This window comes from Peromyscus californicus, unplaced genomic scaffold (assembly GCF_007827085.1).
Source record: "Peromyscus californicus insignis strain IS unplaced genomic scaffold, ASM782708v3 Scaffold_15__1_contigs__length_86483966, whole genome shotgun sequence".
Classification (NCBI taxonomy): Eukaryota; Metazoa; Chordata; class Mammalia; order Rodentia; family Cricetidae; genus Peromyscus; species Peromyscus californicus.
This window is the reverse complement of record NW_026294447.1, coordinates 20,630,994-20,653,512: the sequence shown is the minus strand read 5'-3', so window position 1 is coordinate 20,653,512 and position 22,519 is coordinate 20,630,994. Positions and strand designations below refer to the sequence as shown.

Sequence of the window (22,519 nt, the reverse complement as noted above, 5' to 3'; positions counted from 1 at the left end):
CATTGTGAGGGAATAAGGACACAATCTTTTGTACAGAAACAAATATATTCCCTAAATATGTGGAAACATGGGTGGCAAGTCGGGTAGCTGTTTTTCCAACAGCTGGCTGTGTGGGCCTCTTCCTCCTGAGAGTGTGAATGGATAGGGCGTAGGGGCCTACACTTGCATGTGTGAGCATCTGGTCATAGGTGCCTGACCCCACCCCCTGCCTCCACAAACCAGTTCTACTCACTCACAGTGAGGAAGATGGCAGCTAAAGTAAGTGTTTGTGACATTCCAGGCCCCCTTTACATTCCTTACATACAATGTTAGGTGTTTACAATTTTGAAAGTGGAAAAAGCCACTACTATGCATAGTCTTTAAGAGGAAACTCACCACAGAGGGCTAATTTCCCTGAGCTTATATGCCTGTATGCCTTAGAGGGAAGTTTCCAACCCAGGCTACCTTGGCTTCAGACCCATGCTACATACTACACTAAGGTGCCTTTTACCAACACTACCTTGGTCTTATTGGGATGAAAGGCAAACAATTATAAAGCAAGCATCCAAGTAACAGCTTTGTGTGTCCCAAGAGAAAAGGCAAAAGTGACAGCAATCTCAAATAGTAGATGCAGCTTAGGGGCCTGGGATATACAGGAAGCTTCAAAGCTGGCCAGTGCTCAGTGATTCTTCACAGGCAGGAGCTATACAGGAGACTCACTTCATGCAAAACAAGTCTCCTGCACCCGAAGCCTCCTGTGTTAAGGGAGACTACATCAGCACAGGTAACAGTAACAACCGTGAAGAAACAGTGAGGAGGTGTCACCTACCATCACCTCCTCGCAAAGCTTCTGAAGAAAGCAAAAGCCATAGGTCCCTAGGTCTTGGATTTCTAGCCCTAAAGTACCACCCAGTCTCCAGCGCTTTGTTATAGGAGCTGTGTGTAATTTACATTAATAGCACCTCTCAACTTGGAATAGCCTCGTGAAAATTTCCCCAAATAAGGTTACTATGTTGACTACAGAAATTTCTCTGTAAACATACACGCTTAGTAAGAAACATACTTCATCTCAAGTTAAAACTTCCAACACCCGAAGAGGAAAACTCTATTTCATTATGTAGAAACCCTACCGTGTTAGTAAGGACCAACTAAACACCACACAACTTGCAGAAATACCTATTCGGTTCATTATAGTCTCGCCCTTCTTTGCAGTGACATCTTCGAACGTCACAACGGTCATGGCTCTGCAGCAGTTCTTCATAGGCATTTTCTTCTAATTCCCAGGATGCATCTCTACAATGAAGTAAGATAGAAAAAGCGAGTTGGTCTAACAGAGCTGATAATTTAGAAACAATGACAAAGCCTTTTTAGGCTGTTCTTTTCAACATAGAAATCCATTGTTACTTTACCTTAAAGTCAGTTTCACAGTTAACATTCAAACACTAAGTGAAAAGTTGAACAGAAATTTTTTAAAACCTTCATTTTTCTAGTACTTCATTTCCAATTTTTGTTGTTGTACCCTAGGCTAGCTTCAAGCTCAAGTTCCTCTCCCCAGTTTCTCAAGTGCTGGGATTATTAAGTGTGTTTGTTTTAATGTTTCTTTTGCTCTCTCCCTGACCCAAGACTGTAGTCCAGGCAAACCTGAGACTCACTTCACAGCCCATGTTGTCCTGCACACCTTAAGCCTCCCAAGGACTGGGACCCAATGTTTACTTTCAAGCTTAGAACCACTACTTGGGATTTCTCATCTTCTGGCATTACTAAAATTCTTCTTTTTCATTTTAAACCTATTTAGTCTGTCTTAGATCATCCAGGAATACCAACTTAAAGATGCTATACAAATCAACCAGAACTAGACTTAACTGAGTTACTGAGAGACACATCAGCTAACGAGACAGTGACATCTCAGTGCCTGTTCTGGGAGCAGGCGCTCGACCGCGTGACATGGCTACTTAGCCACCATCACTATTAAGGCATAAATTATTATTTTTAATATTACTAAATACTATAGTTAAATGCTTTTTGGTCAAAAAGCCAAATGTTACTCACTTTTCAGGAATATGAATTCCCATTCTCAACATCTCTTTCTGAAAGATGTCGGTATTATTGCATAGTGTACACCTAAAGAAATACACTCCTGCATTTATTGCTTGCACCTACAGCAGAAAACGGAAAATCTATTGTTAGCAATGCATCTTTCATCAGGTTGTGAATTATATAACTAACAGAACATATGCTGTCTTTCCCTCTCTGTGCCAATGGCTCCTAGAACTATAAGCAGTCCCCGAAACACGGACAGCCTGTCTTCTGTGTGAAAACATCTCATGAACACAGAATTCTGGACCTTGCGGCAGTCACTGATTTACTGTCTCAGATTGAATACTGCTCTAGTTGGCTTTCTGCTGCTATGAGAAAACATGGGTGAAACAACTTCGGGAGAAAGGAGTTAATTTTGTCTTACAACTTCGGGAGAAAGGAGTTGATTCTGTCTTACAACTTCGGGAGAAAGGAGTTGATTTTGTCTTACAACTTCGGGAGAAAGGAGTTGATTCTGTCTTACAACTTCGGGAGAAAGGAGTTGATTTTGTATTACAACTTCCGGAGAAAGGAGTTGATTTTGTCTTACAACTTCGGGAGAAAGGAGTTGATTTTGTCTTACAGTTCCTAGGACATCACTGAGGGAAGAAACTCAGGGCAGGAGCCTGGAGCAGAGAGTAGGAGCTTCCAGCTCAGGATCTGAAACTATTCTTGTACTACCCAGGACAAACCTTCATGGGGTAGCTCCTGTCAACAGTAGGCTAGACCCTCCTCCATCTGTGTAGTCCACACCCCACAGAATAAGGAGAAGCAATGGAAATCTTCAGTATTTGAATAGATGTTTATTGTTATATAAATATTATTATTTCTGTTTTTAACTCAATTTTGATTTTACCCCCAAAAGAAAAATACTGAATGTTTTATCAGTGCTATATAGCAAATACACAACCAGAAGCCACAGAGGACATTCAGTGGGATATAAGAAACTATATAGTTGGGCTGGAGAGATGGCTCAGCGGTTAAGAGCACTGGCTGCTCTTCCAGAGGACCTGAGTTCAATTCCCAGCACCCATATGGTGGCTCACAACTATCTGGTGCCCTCTTCAGGCCTGCAGGCAATCATACAGTCAGAACACTGTATACATAATAAATAAATCTTTAAAGAAAAAAAACAAAACAAAACTACACAGTCTAGAGTCCTCCCCCAAAACTAGCAATACATATTCACTTAAGTTCTACTTTCTAGATGACAAACAATGCTGTGTAATAACACTAGTAAACTCTGAATTCCAGTGAGTAAGCACACAACTTGCAGTATCATGTAAAAGTGTTATCTGCGTACATGTGTACCTGTGTGTACATCGGGGTGTATGGGTGTGCATGTGGAGGCCAGAGGCTGATGTCAGTCTTTTCACTTAATTATTTTGAGACAGGGTCAGTCACTGAAGCCAGGATCCACCTACTCAGCTAGACTGACTTTCCAGTGAGTTCCAAGAACCCGTCCATCTCTGATGCCTTTCACTAATGTTCCACAATGGTCCAGGCTGAGGTTAAAGACCAGGGCTGCCATGCCTGGCTTTGTAAGTCCTGTTTTGTTTTTTTTAAAAGAATAGACATGGAATAAAGAGAGAAAACCCACTGATTATAATAAAATATTGTCAGAGACAGTGAGGAAAAAGCTAAGTTTTAGAAGTAGATGTGTGCCAAGAAAGAAGGATGAAAGACATTTTAAGGGAAGTCTCCATGGCAAGACAGAGAACACATAATTAGGAAAACTATAATTAATAATATATTTTGATAGGACATTCTGACCAAACTGAACTAAACAATAAGACTACAGAGGTGGATTAAATCCAGAAAAAGAGAAGCTTCAAGGAGAGCATAACTGACAGGAAATAAGGTATCTCTAACAATTAGTAGTTTAGAGAGAGACAGTGGATGGATGGTGAAGGAGAGGACTGCAGGCTGGGACTCCTGGCACGCGGTACACACACAGGCTCGGACTCCTGGCACACGGTACACACACAGGAAACGACAGAGAGATGCAATCTCACCAATCATGGGATCTGAGATACAGAGAAGCACCTGGTAGCAAAGGAAAGCACAGAAACCCAGAGACAAACCGACCGGCTAGAACAGAACATGTCCGGACACCGAGACCGATGGAGAAATCCAAACTGTGTAAACACTATTCTTTTCATTTAATGTCTAGTCTGTCCTCACAAAGTTTCTGTATGTAGTAATCCAGGTAGTTCGAAAGAATATTGCTTAACCACACACTGTGAGCTAGAGGGTATATTTCTGATTTTTAGATTCTGGAATCAAGAGTGGAAGTCTCTATAGATCCTGTTAGAGAAAGTGACAGGAGTTAGTGTGCTCTAATAAATTACAGCAACTGTTTATTGGCATATAATAGTCAAGTTTCTATGTGGAGAGAAGTCTAAATTAAATGTTTTTAAAAACAGCACTAAGTTTTTTGTTAGCAGCATTATCTCTAGGGTCTGTCTCAGCTCTCTCCACAGAGTAGTGGGGGGTGGGGTGGGGGGGTGGCACTCTAAAGCAAGATAGATCCCAGCCCAGTGCTTCTAGTTTTCAAAGTGCTTATTAAAACTCACGTAAACATTAGCTCAAATCGAAGAACTTTTTGCTTTATTACTAACAGATACAAAGCAAATCTTTACAAAATTAAAACACACTTGTCAATAATTAATGTCACCTAAATACAAACCTAAATAAAAAATACTTTTTAAGAGTTGGAGGCCAGCCTGGTCTACAGAGCGAGATCCAGGACAGGAAACCAAAACCACACAGAGAAACCCTGTCTCAGGGAATGGGGGAAGTCTCTCACATAAAATGAATTTCTTCAATAGTAAGAATTGCACTTCATGATAATGTTTATTAACTATACTTTCTGGTACTAACACACTTCTATTCGAGAATTAACAAAATTACAAACATTTCCAACAAAATAGGCTCCAATTTACTACTTTTAACTGAATAACCTAAGTATATACGTTCAAGAGACTATATTAAAAAAAAAAAAAAAGCCGCTGTGCAGTGGTGGCGCACGCCTTTAATCCCAGCACTCGGGAAGCAGAGCCGGTGGATCTCTGAGTTCAAGGCCAGCCTGGTCTACCGAGGGAGTTCCAGGACAGGCTCCAAAAAAAGCTACACAGAGAAACCCTGCCTCGGAAAACAGAAACCAAAACCAAAACAACAACAACAACAACAAAGCAGAAATCAGGCAGGCTTCAGCACCTCATTGCTGCTAGTACTTTTATGTCTTTTTGGAAATAGGAGGTAATTTAACACCTAAAAACTTTCAAAAAGTTTGTGAACAATTAATAATCAGAAACATTTCACTTTATTAAATAAAATCTAAGCTTTATAAATCAATTTTTAAAAAGTAAATTTCTGTTATTTGGCATGGTTTTTGTCTATTTTGTCTAATAGCACTCCCAACTTCTATATTACATGTTCAAAACTAATGATTGGGATCTCCTTCCAATGATCTGAACATTTTCCAGATAAAGACATTCAACTACGTCGAGTGTTTAGTCTTCTGCTTGCCTGCCGTGGGCATTAAACCCAGGGCCTCGTATCACTCTAGACAAACCATCTATCACTGAACTACATCCCTGGCCTCGTTTCTGGTTTTTATGATACTTTTGGTTTGAGTGGAGAAAACACGGATTTATTCAGGGAAAGTGAGGAAAGAAGTCCCGAGAGTAAACTAGGCTCTTAGAGAGGAACACTGGTATTTATGATAATCTATATTGCACTGACACCAGGTTAAAATTCAAGTTAGCAAGCAACAGATTTTATATTATGGAGGCAAAAATTACCAAGCTCTATTACCTGTAAACAGTCTCTGTGAAACCAGGCGTTCTTACAGCAGGGGCTTTGCAGTATGTTGTAAGAAGGAATGGGTTCAATAAACTCTAAACAGATGGTACATGGTAAAGAGTCTCTAAACTTAGATGTAATTGCTTGAACCGGACGATGTTTCCAGCAAAATGACCTGAAAATGGAAATTATTTAAGAACATATAAGGAAAGGAAAAATACAATTCAGTTAACATTGTAATTACAGACTTAAAAGAAAATTCCCTTCTGATTCACAAATGCATCTAAAAGAAATGTGGGCCCTATAGTCTAACAAACTGTAATCAAGGAAAAGTGAGTACTTTGAGATATAAACTTACTTCATATAGACATTCAATAACTAGTATCACTATTTCTGTTATTAAAGATCATATTCACACTTGTACTAAGTAAGCATTACTGTCCTTAACATCACATAACGTAATAGAGAGGGAATTTAACATCCCCATCAAGTGAAGAGTCAAAAGCAAATAACAATCTATTCCTGATAGACTTTATTTCCTTTGTATTTGCTAATGTTTTCCATGGTGCCTATACATTATATAAGTGAAACATGAAGACTCAAAGTAACACTCATGGTACCAAATGCCAAAAGTTACAAAATCTTCATGTTTGAAGTTGTACTCAGGCGTATCCCAGCGCAAAATTTGCTTTTGTTTTTTAAACTTAACCAGGTTTATAGGACAATTTAATTTGTGAACCATGTAATATAAAATGTTTCACAGAAGTATGAACCAAAAGTTCAATACTATATCCAGAACTAAAAGTCGAATGTAAATAATAATCTCGGGTCCATTTTAGACATGGCAATTCAAGTTTTATCAGAAGTAACTCTAGAAGAAATCATATAATACAATATTATATACAAATACACATATACACACATTTTGTTTATCTTACATATGTAAGATATATGTATGCATAAATTCAGTACAGCTTTAAAAAGTAATTTTACATGGAAATTATAACTTTGGGCTATTTCCCATTATTCTTTAACATTTATATTTAAATTTAGTTAAAAAATATTTAAATGGCCGGGCGGTGGTGGCGCACTCCTTTAATCCCAGCACTTGGGAGGCAGAGCCAGGCGGATCTCTGTGAGTTCGAGGCCAGCCTGGTCTCCAAAGCGAGTTCCAGGAAAGGCGCACAGCTACACAGAGAAACCCTGTCTCGAAAAACCAAAAAAAAAAAAAAAAATAATATTTAAATGTATACAAGGTGTTTTGCCAGCATATACATCTGTACACCAATTGTATGCTAGGTGCCCCCGAGGCCTAAGAAGTTTCAGACAGATGTGAGCTGTCACATTGGTGCCGGGAACTAAGACTGGGTCCTCTGGAGGAGCAGCCAGTGCTCTTAACTTCTGGGTCATCATTCCAGCCCCTCATATTTAATAGTTAATTAACAGTTAAATAACTCACGCAAAATTGTCAGTAAACTGGAAAATGCATTCTTTCTGAAGTCCACAGGGCAAGTGATAACTTCGCTTACATTGGGGTACAACACATCCAATTGATGCACCATTTTTCTTGCAAACTGTACACTTCTAAAAGAAATATGAAAACAGGAGCATAATATAAAAAATTTTAAGTACTATAGTATGATCAAGTAATTAATGAGTATTCCTAATGGAGAGACTAAAAATTATTGCTATAGTGATAGTATATTCTATCCTCACCCAAATGAGAAAGTTTTAAGGTATGTGCTGGGTAGGTTTTGGGGTGTGTGTCAACCTGACACGGCATAGAGTCCTTGGAGAAAAGGAACCTCAGTTGAGAAACCGCCTCCATCAGATAGGCCTCTAGGCAAGTCTGTGGGGGGCATTTTCATGATCAGAGATTGGTGTGGGGGGCTCGGCCTACTTGGCTGGGCAGGTAATCCTGGGTTGGATAGGAAAGCAGGCCAAGCAAGCCATGGGAAGCAAGCCAGGAAGCAGCGTTCCTCCATGGCCTCTGCTTCAGTTCCTATCTCTAGGTTTCTGTTCCTTTCCTCAATGACGGACTGTGACATGGAAATGTAAGATAAAATATACTAGCTGGGCATGGTGGTGCACACCTTTAATCCCAGCACTTGGGAGGCAGAGGCAGGTGGATCTCTGAGTTTGAGGCCAGCCTGGTCTACAGAGCAAGTTCTAGGGCAGCCATGGCTACACAGAGAAACCTTGTCTTGAAAAACCAAAAGATAAACTATACCATTCTTCACCAAGTTGCTTTTGGTCATGGTGTTTCTTACGGCACTAGGAAGCAGACTGGCGTGGTCACCTAAGGGTGCTAAAGTTCAGAAAAAGCCAGTGTCTGTGCATTGAGGTGGAAGCAGTTTTTGTAGATGTAATTATTCAGGGTCTCAAGGTCTCCTTTGACTAGTGTCTTTATAAAAGATAAGGCAGATTTAAAACACAAGACACTCTGAAAACAGGTCATGTGAAGACAAAAGAAGACCCTTTTGTAAACAAGGGACATCAAAAGCTAGCAGCAGCCATCAGGTGGGAGGGGGTACAGGAGGAATTCACTTCATGATCTTTAGCAGGATCCAACTCTCAACACTATGCTTTATAACACCCAACTCTAAATCCGTGAGGGATTACATTTCTGTAATTTGTTATGTCAGCCCCAGGAAATGAGACCAATGTCACTAACCATAACCGTGGCACACACAGAAAAAGTAGTTAGAATATACACCTGAACCCAAACATACCTCAGAACCCTTGTAACAGTCCCTGCTTCAGGGATTACAGTCTCACTGCTAACTCATGGGTCATCCAGGCCACAGGAGGAATCCTGGAGAACCTCAAGGCTCTATTTCACCATGAACTCTCCTTATGCTAACCACTCACCCAAAAAAGTGACACTCTCCACTAAAGTAAATGCTTGAATGCTGCTGCTTTATTTTCCCATCTGCACACACTGAGAACAGGACTACAGTGGCAGGGAGAAACATACTGCTTAGCTCTGTTAGAGACTGCAGAGCTAAGTCTTTTTATCTTCTCAGTTAAAGAAAAACAACTCAGTTGTTCATGACGAACAACATCTAGCCCTCCTCACCTCCACCTTTTTTTTAACCCACTCGTCCCCCTATCTCAAGACTTTGGAACCCAAGTCAAAGGCTTTCTCTGTACTTTTAACTCTTGTCATTAATCTAAGTGGCTTCAGCATTTCTGTGACAACCTCTGAGTTTCTGAATTACAGAGACAAAAAAATTACCAGTCTACACAGCTGTGTAATTTCTACCTTAACCCCTCATGTCAATCTCAGTAACCGAGGCACATGACTCAAGTACATGGGCGAGTAGACTATTAAAGGCCTGTCCATCAGCAGAACTCAACTATAGTCAAAATTCTGATATGAGAGAATAATATCATTCATGCTTATTTCTGTACTACTCAGAATAGCTAAGATATCCATCAAAAGATAAAGACATTATGGTATATATACACACTGCAATTTTATTCAGCCATAAAAAAGTGAAATCATAATATTGGCACAAAAATGGATCGACATGGAAACCACCGCATTAAACAAAACAAACCACTCCTAATAGATACTCTAGCATGCTTTCTCTTACATGCAAATCCTTCATTTTAGTGTGTGTGAGAGAAAGAAATAAAAGGAATTGGGTGGCTAGTTTTATGTCAACTTGGCACAAGCTACAGAGGAGGGAATCTTAACTGAGAAAATGCCTCCATAAAATCAAGCTCTAGAGATGCCTGTGGGGCATTTTCTTAGTGATTGATGTGGGAGGTGCCAGTCCACTATGGGTGGGGCCACTTTTGGGCTGGTGATCCTTGGTTCTATAAAAACAGCAAGCTGGGGCAAGCCATAAGGAGCATACTAGTTAGCAGTGCCCCTCCAAGGCTCCTGCATTCTTATCTCCTGCCCCCATGTTCCTGCCCTGTTCTGAGTTACTATCCTGACTTCTTTTAATGAACAATAATGTGGAAGAATAAGCCAAACAAACCCTTTCTTGTCCAAGTTGCTTTGGGTCATGTTTCATCAGAGGAATAGTAACCCTAACTAAGACAGGATCTATAAGTAGAGATCATTGTGGGAGGAGCACAGAGTCTTTTTTTTAAATTTCTATTTATTTATTATGTATACAGTGTTCTGGCATATATGCCTACATGCCAGAAGAGGGCACCAAATCTCATTATAGATGGTTGTGAGCCACCATGTGGTTGTTGGGAATTGAACTCAGGACCTCTGGAAGAGCAGCGAGTGCAGAGTCTTAATAAGGGACCTTAAGTGTTCAATCGTAATGTGACTTGTCTTAGTCTCTCCAAGGCTCAGGGAACATCACAGAAAATGGGGGATAGAAGACCCAGATGGAGGAGAGTGGCAGATGGTGCCTCTGGAACATGGCACTCTTGTGTACACTTGCACAGCAGTTGTGACCATCAGCACAAAAGTACCTTAAGATTGGCCTGCCAACCTCCTATCATGGTGTGAGAGAAGAGGTCACAGGTCTCCAACGACCCTAGGTTGTTTAGGCAGATAATGGCAGCTAGGGAGTTTAGGGTAAAGAGGCCCCATATGTTTCTGAGTATCTACAGGCAGTTAATGGTTACTGGGGGAGGGACATTTTTTTTCGTGGTATTACCACGGTAAGGAGCCCAAACTCCTGTAAATAAACCTTTACCCAGGAGGCTTTATGTAATCGTAATAAAACTCAGTAGGTCATCAAAAAGTGATTAAGAGTGAGCATGAAAGTAAAAGAGGACTGGGTGAAAAGGGACCCACAGGAGTAAGAGAAAAATGGAGGCACACACAATAAAATACATTATATATGTACCAAAATTCCATAATGTGACTCGGTGTGCATAATTAACACATGCCAATCAAATAATTTTAATGGAATAACTGAAAGCAGACAAGTGAAGTGGTTAGGGAGAGAGGGAGACTAAGAACAAAGCGTGTGGGCCAACGTCAAAAACTAGAAATAAAACCAAAAGTGAATAAAATGACGAAAAAGATGAGAGTTTTTTATTGTTAAAAGTTTCATTCAGTATAGGCTAAACTCTCTTCTGCACAAATATAAAAATGTTTATTAAAACTTATATTTGATAAAAATATCCTGTTTTAACAGAACAACATAGTCATAAGTTTCTAGTACAGGAATTGACAGAAGAAACTTCCCAAGGCAACACTAGCAGTATCTGTAGTACTTTGTGTAATGAACAAAACAAGTACTTACCAGTTTAGAAGCTCTGTTGACCTCCTTCCTGATGTCTTCTACTAGAAAGCCATAAACTCCTTCTTCTTCTTTACCTCTCTGCCAAATTCCACTTGACATTAACTATGAACATAATTCTCAATTAGGAAATACACTCCAAGAAACCAGGTTGGAATTAATGAGGCTAAGTCTGGGGTCAGTGTTTATGTTGGTTTGAGTAAGAATGGCCCTCACAGGCTCATATATTTGAATAATTAGTCACCAGGGAGTGGAACCATTTGAAAAGATTACAAGGACTAGGAGGTGTGGCCTCACTGGAGGAAGTATGTCACTGGGGGTGGGCTTTGAGGTTTCAAAAGTCCATGCCCAGTGCCGTGTCTCTGCTTTCGGATCAGGCTACTTCTCCAGCAAAAGCCTGTCTGCCTGTCACCACACACACCGCCATGATGATTATGGACTGAACCTAGAAACTGTAACCAGGCCTCCAATTAAACGCTTTCACTTGTAAGAGTTGCCTTTGTCATGGCATTTCTTCACAGCAATACAACAGTGACTGGACAGTATTCTTCTGAAGTAGTATATCAAAAGACAGACTATAAATAAAACTTTAATATTACTAAATATGCTAAATAACTACAACACATCAATAAAAGCCGAGTTGCAATTAATAAAGTTTGTTTCAGTCTCAAAAATATCCTGAAATACAACTAGTACATATTTGTCTACGACTCAGGTATAAGGAATCATCTATCGACTAACAGGAGCAATTCTAAAAAGTCTTCATTAAAATAAATAAATAAATAAATAAATAAATAAATAAATAAATAAATAAATAAAAGGTTAAGTGGAAATTTCTTTTGTTACAATAAACAGACTCCAGTGCCAACTTTGTGTGCACATTATGGAATAATTAGATTCTTAGACTACTCTACAAGTATATTGAACTCGTAGATATAATGTTAAATACTCTTAATTGTCAGCCACAGGACCTGAGTGTGTCAATGGGGGGATTTTCTAGATCGCTTTAACTGGGGTGGGAAGACCCCAGGGCACCACTGTGAGTGGTGCCCTTCTCTGGCTGGATCCTGAACTTTAGGACTGGGGAGAGCAGAGCACTGTGTATGTGTTCTCTGCTCTCTGCTTCTTATCTGCTCAAGCCCAACCTCTGTGCCTTCTCCACCAGGACAGACTGTGGCTGGCTGGACTGGGAGCCAGAACAAAGTCTGCCTCCTTTGAGTTGTCCAGGGCATTTTATCATAGGAAAAGGACCAAAGTCTCGGATCTGAAACAACCATTGTCTTGGATATTACCAATGAATAATTTAGATGATTCCCCAGGAAAGTGCTGAACTAAGTTCAATAGCATGGATGACAGGATTAAAAATATGTTGATGAATTTATTGGTTCTCCTTCAAGAAGTGGAGCTTAATTTCCCTTCCCCTTTAATACAGGATAAGAATTAAGTCCACTGTAACACAGACAATAAAGCAGAAGTGATAATGATATGTGAAACCTGGTAGATGATGGTTTCATCTAGGGTGTCCCCTTCCCATCATAATTTACTTTGAGGGATACCAGATGATATCCACCAGATAATATACTGTGAGCAGTCCCTCTCAGAAGACTAGGAAGTAAGGAGGAACTGTGGCGAACGCATGTGAGCAAGCCACTGCAGGGAGGCCCTCCAGCTTTTTAGTAAAGCCTTCAGATGTATCTTGGTGACATCTAAACTGAAGTCACATTAACAACTCAGCCAAAACTATTCGGAGAATAAATGTTGCTTTCCTCTGTTAAATTTCAGAATAATTTCTATAGCAGCCATAAAAAACTAACTTGGTTTCAAACACAGTGGGAACTAATGCAGCCTTAGCACGCTGCGGTCTATCGCGCCAGGGACTTGTCCCATTTCGGATTCTTTGAACGGGGGGGGGGGGGGGGGGGGGGGGGGGGGGCAGCAGAGGGAGGAAATACAGGGAAGCAATCCAGAGTGAGATCTTTCTTTGCTTTTTCCTGAGCAAGTCAGACCATCGCCTGTTCCCTTTCTGCTAATATTAACCTCGGCCAGAACTTTTCCTTCCAGGTGCTCTGTGAAATAAAATACTTTTCTTCTGCTCCCTGAACCGTCAAACAAGTCTGTTCTGTGACATAGCAGCAGCAACAAAGGAAACAAAAAAGTGGTAAAAAGGGCACTCCCCTGAGAGAGCTAACCATTTTCTCTGTTAGATAAAAACGGGTCTTTTTAAATAGCTGGATAAAAACATAGAAGTCTTTATATGCACCAAGTAATCGCAGAAGCTTAAAATCTGATGTAAAAAATCGTATTTTATATAGAGAAGGAAAAAAGATTCAGAAGTTAAATGATTTATCTAATTCTAAGAAATTAGTGTCATTTTCTCTTTAGAATACCCCTTAGATTAGAGTATACTTACCAAACAGTAGTAATGGACACTGAAATTCCATTTCTCATAAGTTTTCTTTTCTCCGTATTTATTGGGACAGTCATCGTTTTTTCGACAGAAAACACAAGCTAAAAGCAAAAAAGCAGATAAATGTAAAATATATCTTAAAATCACAAAACAACTTATGGAATCCATGCTTCTCTGATGTGTGTGCGTGTGAATGGTGGCCATGGTACAGACATGGCGGTCACAGGGCAACCTCGGGTGTTTCAGCACTCCCTTTCCAGCTCGTTTAAGACACCAGCAAGCTGACTCAGGAGTGCCCTGTCCATGCCTCACGGAGTACAGTGATGTGCCACCAGGCACAGCTCCACGTGTGTTCTGGACATCTGAACATGCAGACTACCATAGCAAGTACTATACCCACGGCTGCAAATCCCCAGCTGCTGGATTCTGTCTAGCTGGACAAGGGCCTTGGGTGGCTCATGTCTACCGTTACAGACTGCTAGTCCAAAAGAAAGTCATCTAGACCTCATTCCCAAATAAATGTGATATTGTTTTGATCTATGTAGCAGCTCCCTAAGGGATGGGGTCCAATACTTGTTTGTTTGGCCAGCATCAGAATCCTCTTCAGATTAAAACAAAAACAGTAGCTGCAAAGTCTAGGACAAGCAGCTGTCAGACCAAAAAAACTAGGAAAGAAGTTGGGAAGAATGGATATATAGGGGGGTAAGGTCTTAAAAGTTCACACATGTACTGCAGAACATAGGGGTCAGGGGTGCACCCATGGACACAGCCGTGCTCACAGACCCAAGAAAACAAACATTGACTGCTGGAGGGCCTTGAAGTGCATTCAGATCCAATACATTTAAAAGACCTTGAATCAATAAGGGCCCTGAAGGCACAAGATACTCCCTTAAGTATTCATTTTTATAGCAGTCTAAGATTCAGTAAAATTGTTCTACTTCATTATATTTACTGTTAAAATTACCTTCTACCAGAACAAATACTGGTTTCTATTAAGCACACTGATTTAAATAAAAAAAAAAAACAAAACTAGAGGCATCTATCTGAGGGGAAATTAAGTTGGAATAAGGGTATATTCAGCAAGTGTAGAATGGTATTACATAAATCACTATAATTTCCAAACTACTGGCATTGCTGATATAACTCAGGAGGCATAACAAGACAAAGGCATGTGGGGGTAGAGGGATTGGTAGGAGCAAATTTCCTTGTTCAAGGGTAGAGTCGACAGATACATTAAAGTGATTGTCGGGAGAATGCTAAGAGTAACTGGGAGACAGCTTGGTTGGAATAACGTTTATCACACAGCATGAGGACCTAAGTTGGAATCTCTACTTATAAAGCGCCAGAATCAGTTAGTTGTACAGGAGGCAGAAACTGGTGGAGCCCTTGCCAGCCAGCTGAGCCAAATGGATGAGCTCAAGATTTAGTGAAATAACCTATCTCAAGAAAAAAAGAAAAAAGATGGCACACACCTTTGCTCTTAGCACAAAGGAGGCAGAGGCAGGTGGATTTCTTTGAGTTCAAGGCTAGCCTGGTCTGCATAGTGAGCTATAGGCCAGTCAGGGACAAGTGTAGTAGACCCTGTCTCAAAACAAAACAAATACACAAAAGCCCACAAACCTAAATGAGGGAGTAGCACAGGGACACAAGTATATACAGTAATGATGCAGATTCCTCATCATTCACAGTAGCAAGTCAACAGACACTGTTTATAATAAAGAAAACAACTACGTATCAACAGGAGACTGTTTTAAACTTAGAAACTTTCCTTTTCATGTTAGATTTTTGTCTATTGCTTATATTATCTTCATTTATCACAGGAAAATCCATGAAAAAATTAAACAATAATTTTCTCAGATTCAAATCCTATCTAATAAACCATATAAAATGTACAAAAATAAATTTGACAAAATGTCTTCTGACAGCAAATTTAGTTTGTGGAAATGAACACAATCATAATAGAACATATTAACTAAGCATGCATCAGAACATTCATTCTTACTGGCTGGGTAGCATTCTAAATGGATTTTATTGTAATAAAAATATTTTAAAGACAGTTACTTACCAAGACTTTTTGAGTTATCAGGTTTATTTTTGTTCATTTTACTAGGAAAAACAAGAACATTAATATCTTAATTTCAAAAATCTCTAACCATTTTTCTTAAATTCAGTCAGTATATGAATATAGTCAAGACATATAAAATCATTTCATACTACAGTACAGTAGTTAACTTCCTCACTTTTTGAACAAATAGAGTTTAAGAAGGGTGGTAGAATTTGAGGATTTCTTTAACACTGGAAAGAATATTTAATTATTAAAACAAATATTAGGATTGTGGGATGCCCTGCAACGCACCAAAAAGTCCTACACAGAGAACTGCCTGATTTCCATATTCCTAAATAAATATTAAAGTATTGGTTAAAAAGTAAAATCAATAAAAATAAAATTTTAAAGTCCCCTTATACTTACATTATCTGTCCCAACTGTGACTAATGATATCTAGCTATTGCTAATTGTTGGGCTTATTATAACATAAAATAATGCCCAAGGTTCACAACACAAACGACTCTGGCAAGTTTTCTGAGAGTAACATTACCGTATTATTCAGTGTATTGCAAATCATTATTTGCTGGAGGTGACTGGTATGTATGACTACAGTAATAAAATGCATTCTAGAATACATTTTCTTTATAAAGAGACCCCCCACGGCTACACACGCTTGGCCTTTTCCTACTACAATGACTCAAGGAATCTCTCTTGGTGAATGATGTCATAAAGGTCTGACCAATTCTTTATACAGACAACCATGTTACTTAAATTTTTTTAAAAAGTTGTCTGAGGTTTCCTGTTCATTGCTGGTTAGCCTAAGATTATCCAGTGTATGTCAGAATCAAACATCAGTTTTTCAAGTCATATCTATGCCATGACTCAAATGTGCAATAGTACCCTGGGGTAGACGAGAACTTTCACAGTCATTTGATTTGGTTTGTTGGCTTCTGCTCTGTAATTTCACTGCAGTCAGTATACCTAGCTTTATCCAACTATAGGCTTACTCCTCGTGTTTTTAAGCCCGTCCATGTAAATGATAAAAAACGCACTGACTCAAGACACAGGGTACACACAAGTAGCTTACACTATTTTCTTATGCTGCGACTTCCTTCTAGGATTGAAATAAAAACAATTACCCAAATATTATCACTCCTATAGTTTATACTTTTATTTTAGAGACAGGGTTTTACTATAGCCATGGCTGGCCTTGAAATCCCAGAGATCCCCCTGCCTCTGCATCCCCAGTACTGGGATTAAGGGTATGGTAACCACATACAGCTCTAGCTCATATTTTTAACATTAGACTTTTTAGCGCCTTGATTTTGAAAAAAGCTTTTCATTTTAAAGTCCAGATTTAGGATCTCCCTCTCATATTAGGGACTGAGCCCAGGCACCCTAAATGTTAGGCAAATGCTCTTATTTCACCTTTCCTGACAAAGGGACAGCCAACTTGCAAGCCTGCCTCAGACTACCTATTACAAAGGTCACACCACCGTGCCCATCTGCGATCCCTTCATTTCAAACAAGTTTACAGAATAAAACATAAGCAAAAACAAACAAACAAAAAAGTTACCCACATATTTCTTTTTTTTTTTTTTTTTTTTTTTTAGTTTTTCGAGACAGGGTTTCTCTGTGTAGCTTTGCGCCTTTCCTGGAACTCGCTTTGGAGACCAGGCTGGCCTCGAACTCACAGAGATCCGCCTGGCTCTGCCTCCCGAGTGCTGGGATTAAAGGCGTGCACCACCACCGCCCGGCCCCACATATTTTTAAAGTTACATACCTCAATAGCGCTCATAGTATCAGTCTCAGAAATAACAACGTCAAACTCTTTCCTTCCTTGAGAAATCACTAACAATCTAAGTTCTAAAAGGCCACAGTGAAGAGTTCTCTAAGTCTCTCCCACAGCTTACTCCCACTTCACTTGGATGTTTCAGTAGGCAAGGCCTGATGCCCTGAATTGTGTGATTAGTGCTTGCTAATATCATCTCACCAAAAGACAAAAACTGGATTACAGATCTAAATATGAATTCTGAAAGTCCATCTTGGTGGGCAAGGAGGTGCACATCTGTAACAGCACTCAAGAGGTAGAGGCAGGTGTATTTCTGTGAGCTCAAGACTAGATTGGTCTACACAGTGAGCTCCAGGCCAGCCACGTCTGCATAGTGAGAGCCTGTCTTAAAAAAACAGTATATTTCTAGAAAAACAAACAAACAAGAAGGTCTTTGTTAACATGCAGTAAGACTGTTAGAGGGCTGGAGTGACAGCCAACAGTTAAGAACACGGCTCTTGCCGAAGACCCAAAGTTTAGTTCCTAACACCCACAAAGTGGCTTACAATTGTCTCTAACTCCAGATCCAGGGGATCCAACACACCCTGGAACCTCCATAAGCACCAGGCATGCATGTGGTGTACAGACACACATGCAAGCAAACCATTCATATACTTACAGAAATCATACAAAAAAGAAAGATTTCTTAGACCTTCGAAGGAAAGACGGTTAACAGCAATTAGCGTCTTTAGTTCGCTTGTGTGTATATGAGTCAGTCTAACAAAGAACAGACTAGTCTTAAGAAAGATTGGAAGAATGCCAAAACCCACAAAAAATAAAATAATTTCTTGTATCTAATCAGGTCATAATGAAAGAAGACTAAAAATCAACAGCTAAAAACTACAGAAATCATACATTTTGAAGCTGAATCACTAGATCATTCATTGATGAACTCAAAGTAATTATTTAAAAGTTTTTAGAATCAAGTAAAAATGAAAATATAACTTATTGGAACCTTTAAGGAACAGTAAAAGCAGGACCGGCTTTAGCTCAGTGGCTCACGGCCTGTGAGAGTCTCTAGTCTCTAAAAAGAAGCAGTAAAAGCAGAGGAAAGTTCATGGCTATGCAGGCTTATGTTATTAAAAGCAGAGAGAACTCAATGACGCACTTCAAAGAATAAGAAAAACAAACAATCTAAGTGTCAAAGCGGCAGACAGAAGGAACAGAACAAAATTAATACAAGAGTCACAAAGACTCAAAGAAATGATCTGATTTGAAATGATCTGATTGACACTCTTGACCAAAGTAAACAAAATAGAAAACCATAATTAATAACATCTATGAAATGGGAGGCTCATAAAGGCTGAAAACTTTAGCTACCTTTCCTGTTGTGATATGGTATTTTTTTAACTAGGCAGAGGCGATGACTTTACACTATAAATGTACTGTCACTGAACTGTATACTAACAATGGTTAATTCCGTGTTAATTTTACCTAGAAAATGTTAAATGTAAAACTATGTCTATCAAATATTGGATGAAAGTACAGTCACTGCATACAAATGTCCCAGTAGCTTGTTCTGTAATGGCTAAAAACCCACAAGTGATCTAAATATGCATCAATAGAAGGATAGATTTAAACACTGTAGCACATTTGTACAATAGAATATCATCACTAAGATGCATTTAACTAAATCCCTAAGATGAATGAAGTTTAATACTTACAAACTGAATTACTAGGTAAATTTTTATATTAGTGATATCCCTTTAAATTAAAAGGAAAACTAACCAAGTTACCAGTGTGTACTGATTTTCATATACAAAAGACCCTCTGGAAACAGTTTCTCTTGGTCTCTACACACAGGATCGCTATGACCACTGCTCAGGATTCTTACGTCATTCTAACACACAAAAATCTTGTAGTATTCCAACTCTAGAATTCAAGAAGAAACCATGTGAACAATCTAGACTGTGCCAGGGACACACGCTCTGATTTAAAAACATACACCATCTTCTCTGTAGAATGGTACAATATTGTTTGCTCCAGATAAGCCTACCCACTGGTCTTTAGAAGGATGGCCCAACATTATTGGACAGGTTTTTACAGAAGAGAATGTAGGCAAGATGGTTAGGTCTTAAGCTTGTAAGTAAATGGAACAGCAAGCTTTCTGTTTATTTAGTTCTCTCTCACTCATTATTTAATTATATTGTACATCATTCATTTTCACAAATAGCAACAGATATAAAAAAATACATTTTAAAAATTAAATATTTTGGTTAACTCTGTTTATCTTAATATAGAGATAATGTTATCTAGCTTAAGTGAAAAAAGACATATAAAACAGCTAATATGTCATGAATATGAATAAACATTGGTCTTTTTCTATTTGAAATTTCTCCAGGGGTTACTTTAATTTTTCTCAAATATGGCTCTATATAGAGTGTGTGTCACTTGAAAACAGAGCTTGGAATCAGACTGTCCGCAGCCAGGCTGTAAAGGGCTTTTGTTGTTGTTGTTTAAGAAAGCTGAGATTTGAACCATCCATATATTGGAAATTTTATGGAATAGCAGTTGGAGACTCAAGAAAGGGACAGAAAGAACTACTTGCAAAAATGTTTATCTTAGGACAAGAAGATCAGCTGGTAAAGGTTCTAGCCATCAAGTCTGAGAACTTGTATTTGACCCCTGGAATTGACAGAGAAGAAAAAAAAATGACTCTCACAATGGATAATCCCCAGGATTACAGGTCTCTACACATAGGATCACAATGCTCTGACTTTCATAAAGCATGTACACACACAGCCCCTAAATAATTTAATTTTTTAGTTAAATCTAGTTTCAGATCTTCACTTTTACTAGTTACATAAGAACAAATTACTGGATCTTTGTTTACTTATCTGAAGACTGTAGGTACCTCATATACATTGTAAAGGTTAATGAAAATACATATAATACGGTTGTACCATGTTTAGTAGCTGTATTTTAGACATCTGTTCTCATTTACTATGCATTACACATGTACTAATCCACTGAATTCCCACAATAATCCCACAAGTAAGGCTTTATCTCCATTATACATTTAAGAGACCTGAGTCAGGGGCTTAACAACTTCCCCAGTCAAGGTCACCCAGTGACTAGGTGGAAGTGATGGGAATGCTAAACAAGAAGTCTGGTTCCAGTTGCACGTCTTTAAGCAATATATTACCAGGATTTTCTAGGAAGGCCATGTTTTTAAACCTCTGGCAGAATATTCTAACTTTTCCGTTAAAATGCAATTATTCAAAAGTTCACCTTCCAGACCTACCAAGGTACCAAGTTAGAATCTGTGAAGTTTGAGTACAGGAATCAGCATTCACGGAGCCTTTATTGGAGTAGGCACACAATAAAGTATGACATTTCTTGATGTAGGTAAAAGAAAAACAAAGACAGACTGGGAACGAAAGCACATTAGGATACAGAAAATCTAAAACTGATGACTTGCTGGTAGCATGTATGAAGCTCGAGGATTTGCCAGCAATCTTTGGGAAAGGAGAGCCAATACCTTTGTGGCAGCCTTACGGAAAAACAATTTCAATGATCGTGTTATTTCATTTTTTTTCTTCCTGGTGTACACTGAAAGCAACACTGGTTAGCAGGGATGGAGGAGGATGAAGAATTGATTTTATTTTGGATGTTAGTACCACTTTAAAAAAGGTATTTATATATTTCGATGGTACATTAACCAGCTGCTAAAACCTTAAAAGGATCTCTATGTATCTTTTTCTCTACGGAGCACAAAATCAACCTGACAATTTTCAGTAAGGTGAAATAAAGAACTTCTAAACATCTGAAATACTAAAAGTTTACATTTACCGTGCACATCTAAGCTATTCAAAAAGGTATGGCTTTTTGTCGGGGTTTGTCAGCGTCCGGTTCATCATAAAAGACGAACAAAAAGAAAACCCCAACAAAAACGCTCTAAGAAATCTCTATTCTTTTTTTTTTTTTTTTGGTTTTTCGAGACAGGGTTTCTCTCTGTAACAGCCCTGGCTGTCCTGGAACTCACTTGGTAGTCCAGGCTGGCCTCGAACTCACAGAGATCCGCCTGGCTCTGCCTCCCGAGTGCTGGGATTAAAGGCGTGCGCCACCACCGCCCGGCTGAAATCTCTATTCTTGATACATTGAGTTCCTCTTAAAATAACTCGATAATAACACAGTCGGCCAATGAATGAAGAGGGCGAAAAGGCAGGCGGACAGACTAGACCCCTATGCCCATTGTTAGCAAACTAACATCTGTGAGCCACCGCTGTTACTGTAGCCAGTTAAAATGAGCAAAGAGGCTCAGATTTTTGCGGTACACGAGAAATGTCAAAGCGTGAAAGAAAAATACCCCGGTTTTAAACACAAAGGATACTCAGATTTCAGCTTAAATCCCCACGAGGCATTTCAAGGCTGTCATTTCTCTGCGGTGCGGGGACCAGTCTGAGGAGCAACTGGGAGCCGCGTCGAGCATCCCTGCGTGCAACCCTCTCCCCCCCACCCCCGCCCCGCCCGGGCCCCCACTTCTGTCTTTAATTAATAAAGGGCAGCTCTCCCACCTCCCGCAGCGAGCTGCTGCAGCGCGCACCGTGCACCGTGCAGCGCAGGGAGAAGCTCGCACCGCTCATGCGCACCCGTGCCGGGGACCCTCCCGTCCCTCCCGGCCGTGTCCTCACCAGGCGCGGAGCAGGAGTCCCAGGGCCGCTGCGTGACCGCCCGCGTCTAGCGCTGCGCTGCCGTACGCCCACCCGGCGCAGCCCCATCCAACGGCTCGCAGAATTCAAATTCGCCCACTTCCGCTTGCGACCCGGAAGGCACGGCTGCTCCGCCCCGCCCCGCCGCAGGGAAGTGGGAGGAGAGTGGCCGCTTCTGCGCCGTGGCGTCTGGGGGCGAACTTACCCGTGGTGTGCGCCGCAGAGGCTCTGCGGACCCGGCGGCGAGGAAAACAACTCCTTCTCCTTGCACGTCCCGGGGAACCAGCCAAGGGCGCCAGCCACCCCCACCAGGATGGGACTGAAAACAGGCTTATCCCATGCTAATGAGAACGGTGTGAAGGCGCCTTCCTCAGGGATTCTTTTGCATCACAGTTCCCTATTGTCCTGGAAGATTCTTTCTTGGCCCTGGGGCGTCTGTTTCCTTTAGCGAGAACCAGGATGAAAATTTTAATCCCAAAATGTCTGGAGTTTCTGAAG

General features: G+C 40.0%; 1 protein-coding gene across 9 annotated transcripts in view; it reads right to left on the bottom strand.

Annotated features, from left to right (window-relative positions):
• The window catches only part of G2e3 (G2/M-phase specific E3 ubiquitin protein ligase), a 37,131-nt gene extending 15,000 nt beyond the window's left edge, over nucleotides 1–22,131 (bottom strand). Inside the window, exons 1-9 of one of the 9 annotated variants that reach the window (XM_052738481.1) lie at nucleotides 21,703–21,798; nucleotides 20,614–20,707; nucleotides 15,557–15,597; nucleotides 13,495–13,592; nucleotides 11,088–11,189; nucleotides 7,322–7,446; nucleotides 5,875–6,037; nucleotides 2,029–2,135; nucleotides 1,156–1,272 (exon numbers count right to left, since the gene is read on the bottom strand). In XM_052738481.1, coding sequence (XP_052594441.1) covers nucleotides 1,156–1,272; nucleotides 2,029–2,135; nucleotides 5,875–6,037; nucleotides 7,322–7,446; nucleotides 11,088–11,189; nucleotides 13,495–13,592; nucleotides 15,557–15,593 — 749 coding nt within the window. In that variant the 5' untranslated portion in view covers nucleotides 15,594–15,597; nucleotides 20,614–20,707; nucleotides 21,703–21,798. Of the gene's footprint in view, nucleotides 1–1,155; nucleotides 1,273–2,028; nucleotides 2,136–5,874; nucleotides 6,038–7,321; nucleotides 7,447–11,087; nucleotides 11,190–13,494; nucleotides 13,593–15,111; nucleotides 15,477–15,556; nucleotides 21,306–21,702; nucleotides 21,799–21,886; nucleotides 21,948–22,003 lie in introns of those variants that run through there. The other 8 variants (XM_052738477.1, XM_052738482.1, XM_052738476.1 and 5 more) reach the window with 8 other exon arrangements.
• Nucleotides 22,132–22,519: the final 388 nt, after the last annotated feature.